Source organism: Ovis canadensis, chromosome 7 (assembly GCF_042477335.2).
Source record: "Ovis canadensis isolate MfBH-ARS-UI-01 breed Bighorn chromosome 7, ARS-UI_OviCan_v2, whole genome shotgun sequence".
NCBI classification, from domain to species: Eukaryota; Metazoa; Chordata; class Mammalia; order Artiodactyla; family Bovidae; genus Ovis; species Ovis canadensis.
Genome location: NC_091251.1, coordinates 38,576,938 through 38,581,471, shown reverse-complemented (window position 1 = coordinate 38,581,471; position 4,534 = coordinate 38,576,938). Strand labels below are relative to the sequence as shown.

The 4,534-nt window shown below is 37.9% G+C and overlaps 1 protein-coding gene across 1 annotated transcript; it reads left to right on the top strand.

Moving 5' to 3' along the window:
- The first annotated feature begins 3,366 nt into the window (after positions 1-3,366).
- On the top strand, positions 3,367-4,305 carry LOC138444150 (olfactory receptor 4F3/4F16/4F29-like). The gene has a single exon (XM_069597476.1). The coding sequence runs from the start codon at positions 3,367-3,369 to the stop codon at positions 4,303-4,305; it is 939 nt and encodes a 312-aa protein (XP_069453577.1).
- Positions 4,306-4,534: the final 229 nt, after the last annotated feature.

Here is a 4,534-nt window from a genome sequence, read left to right as displayed (position 1 = left end):
ATTTTCTGTTTCGTATGTTTGCTAAGCCATATATTCAATAATTGGTCTTACATTTTATTCCTTTCCTCTCCCCATGAATCAATGAGAATATATAACTGGTCATAACATAGGAAGCTTAGGAACTGGAAGATGCTGTAGAAATTATTTTCTATAACCTGCTCATTTTACAGATGAGGAAATATTACTATAGAGATATGAAGTGAAACATCTGAAGTTACAGAGTGAGTTACTGACCAAACATGAATAGAATTTAAGTTTTCTGATTCACAATCTACAATGAAGTCCAACATAGTAGTTATTTCTGAGTTAAAAGTATTCTTTTTGATGTGAAATTATAGGTCAAATAATTGAATTAATAGTAAACAGTGTTCCATGTAGATTATAAATATGCCATTTTTGAATGCAAAACAGAATAATAGCCTTATAGAAAATTCACACAAATACACACAATAGGGATTTCTATGAAGTTCCCTGTTTTCTGGTAAGTTTCTTGGGTGAAGTTGATTTGATATGAATATAACAAAAGTATATTTTTGTGTTTCTTGGAGATTCTTTAACCTTACTCAGGAAATAAACATTTCAAATTAAGTAAACTAAGTGGTGTTTAAAATGTTTTCTGATCTCTTTTTTCTTCCTGTTTGTGGCTAATCCATAACTTCCTCTGTTGGTGAGGCAGCATTCTGGGTGACAATTCCCTTGGATAAATGGAATCATATTGGCAATCCTAAGTCTCTGCAGTATCATTTGGTCAGTACTCTCCTGTGTACCAATTAGCCAGATCTTTCCCAAGAATAGCATTTTTACAGCTATTTGTATATGAAGCAATGCTAGTTTTAACCAAAAAAAGTTGAATATGGTTAACTCTTTGGTAACAGTCACATGTCAGGTCTTTATATGAGTAGGTTGGTGACAAATTCAGAAATAGCTTGAGGATATTGGTGTACAATGTTGAAGTCCCTAACGACCAAGACTCAATAGACATTTCTGGTGACAGGGTCATTTTGTAAAGAAATCAGTTAATTGTTACCTTGTACAATAGAAGCAGCTTCAGCTGAGCTTAATAAGTAAGAATTAACACAAATAAGAAAGAGCCACGTATAGTCAGAAACTGAAATTATTATTATTTTCCCCTGTTTATCCACTGTTCTCTAAGATTGAGATCCAAGACAGGGAATTACAAAAGGCAGGAGACAGTTTTGTAAGTGGGAACAGAATTAGAATTAGTGTAGCGCTGGGCTTCATTTTATTTCTTGATGTGGAGACCGAGCACTTTTGCTTCCTCTGTTAATGAGACAGCACCAGGAGCAGAGCCTCTTCTACGGGAAGCTAAAGGCCTTCATGTGGGTTAAAGCAACGGCAGTCTGGGAACTCAACCAAGAGCTCTGAGATGCAGGTATTACACAGGTTTGCCCTTACTTCAGTAGCCAGGAAGAAGTATGGCTGTGTTATGTTAAATAATCAGAAAGTCATGAGAAAAGTCTTCTCTATATACTGGTTAAGAGGCAGATTGGGGAATCAATATCAGTTTTACCACTTACTGTTCTAGTCTATGGCTTTCCTTCTCATGGTCTCGATTTCTTCCACTGTGAAAAGGAGCTGATAACTTTTATGGTTTTTGTAAGTATCAAACAAGATAGTGTCGGTAAAAGTGTTATCGTAGTGTCTTGTCCATGGTGGTCACTGTTTTTGTTTTACTTTGGCTTGTTCTCATTATTTTCACTGACAGCTTATAAAACACTGCTTCAGACTGGGAGCTATTCCCTCATTATGTGCCAACAACGCTTTCAGAGTCAGATATGAAGCTGTATATCCAAATAACTTATATACATATCTTAAACTGCATCATAGGTTTTGATTTCTTTCTGAAGACAGTCCTGATCACTCTGGCTCATGTGTGTCTTTTCTGCTTCAAAAATTCTATGCTCATACTACTTATTTGACATTCTCTATGTAAGAATTTTTTTATTGTTTATACTTTAGTATGTGCTAAAATGTAAATGCCTTAATGGCAGTGAATATTTTAATACTTCAGGAAGTCCATAATGTCCTGGAACAATGCATTGGGCTTAGTAAGTATCTAGAAAATGTTTGCTGATTGATTACAGACTGTTATGATAAAGGGAAAAATAAATGGCATAGAAAATTTACAATAATGTGCTAATAAATGTAAGTGGAACAAAAACAATTAGAGAAGAGGGAGACTAATAAAAGGAGAGGGCCTTTTTGGGAAATGGGACTTATAATCAACTGCAGATGAGGGAAAAGGTAGTGAATACGGTAGCACTCCAATGCAGGGAATACCATCATTACAGTGAGGTTCATTACCTACTGGGCTGGCATTGTGTTATAAAGTCATAGAAATGTTAGATTTGAAAGGACTACTTAGCATCACCTACTCAGTCCCCTTTATCTTCCAGATGATGAAACTGAGTTCAAGAAGTGAGTTGAGTGTGGAAGGGATGGGAGAAAGAACTTATTCAAACTTCGCATGAACATAGGGTTTGTGCTTGATCACAACTTTCCCAGTTACAAGTGCAGTGTTCTATTTAATCTTCCCAGCATTCCATGAACCATGAAAAGTGAACATGGCATGGACAATGATTTCCTAATAGAACAGAATTTTGTTTGCTACATTGCATTAGCTCATCCATGTTTAGAGTCTGCAGCACAGACGTCTTTTCTGGCTTGTCCTAACTCCATCATATGCTCTCACAGCTCAAGCTTTGTGATCACTCCCATTCCTTGAGCTGAGCTACAGAAGCTGGATACATTTTTAAGGTTTCTACATTATCGTCTCTCTTTATGGGGAAAAGATGACTATGATTTGATAAAACCGCAATATGTTTAGCTTTAAACATAAGAGAGTATCAATGAAATTGATAGCATTTCATATCGGAAGTAGTCAGAGGGTAAAGAAAATGAAGGTCATCAGAATTGTCTGAAGTTTGGGGAAATCCATGCATGGGAGTAACAAACTGTGAGAAAATCAATAAGTTCATTTCTATTTCCTCTTTTCTCCCTTATAGTATTCCAGGGCACTCCTATCTGCTTCGCATAACCCTTTTGATTCAGCAGAATATTTATTTCTTTTATCAAAACTTAGAGAATTCTAGAGAGACTGGGGAGTTGGAAGCAGTGCTTTGTGGCAAATAGTTACTGCATATCTTCTGCAACTGTATTTTTTAAAAAAACTATTTTTAACTGAAGGATAATTGCTTCACAATATTCAGTTCAGTTCAGTTCAGTCGTGTTTTGGCTATGTGGATTATGGCAGTATTTTTATGTGGTCACTAACTCCTCACAAGGTTGATTTCATTTTTATTCTCTTTTTAAGGTAAAATTGAGTCACCTCTGTTTGCAGAGGAAATGGGTGGAGCCAACCACTCCGTGGTGTCTGAGTTTGTGTTCCTGGGACTCTCCAGTTCCTGGGAGATCCAGCTTCTTCTTTTCCTTTTTTTCTCTGTGTTCTACATGGCAAGCCTGATGGGAAACCTCCTCATTGTGTTCTCTGTGAGTGCTGACTCTAGCTTGCACTCCCCCATGTATTTCCTGCTGGCCAACCTCTCCTTTCTTGATGTGGGGGTTTGCTCTATTGCTGCTCCCAAAATGATTTATGACCTTTTCAGAAAACGCAAAGCCATCTCTTTTGGGGGTTGCCTAACTCAGATCTTCTTTATTCATGCCATTGGGGGCACAGAAATGGTGCTGCTCATTGCCATGGCCTTTGACAGATATGTGGCCATATGCAAGCCTCTCCACTACCTGACCATTATGAACCCACGAATGTGCATTTTGATTTTGGCTGCTGCCTGGGTCCCTGGGCTCATTCACTCAGTGGCCCAACTGGCTTTTGTCATAGACTTGCCCTTCTGTGGTCCTAATGTACTGGATAGCTTTTATTGTGACCTCCCCCGACTCATTAAGCTTGCTTGCACAGAGACCCATAGACTAGAGTTCATGGTCACCGCCAACAGTGGACTCATCTCCGTGGGCTCCTTCTTCATATTGATTATTTCCTACATCTTCATTCTGGTCACTGTTTGGAAACACTCCTCAGGTAGTGTATCCAAGGCCCTCTCCACCTTGTCAGCTCACGTCACTGTGGTGGTCTTATTCTTTGGGCCATTAATCTTCTTCTACTCCTGGCCCTTCCCTTCATCACACTTGGACAAGTTCCTTGCTATCTTTGATGCAGTTCTCACTCCTTTTCTGAATCCAGTCATCTACACATTCAGGAACAAGGAGATGAAAGCAGCGATGAAGAAACTCTGCCATCAGCTTGTGAGCTACAGCAAGATGTCCTAAATACTCTAAGGATAAAAGATATTTAGCTCTATCCTTAATGACAACAGAAAAAATATCATTTCAGGCCTCTATTAATTTTATGTACCAGGTTACATTTAGGGATTTTCATGTTGCTGTACACTTAATAAGGATAAAGAGAGCTTACATTATAGTTTTCTATGTTTTCAGCTTTTGCTGGATGTTTTATATGAATTATTTTATTTACTCTTCATGATAACTCTGGGTGGTG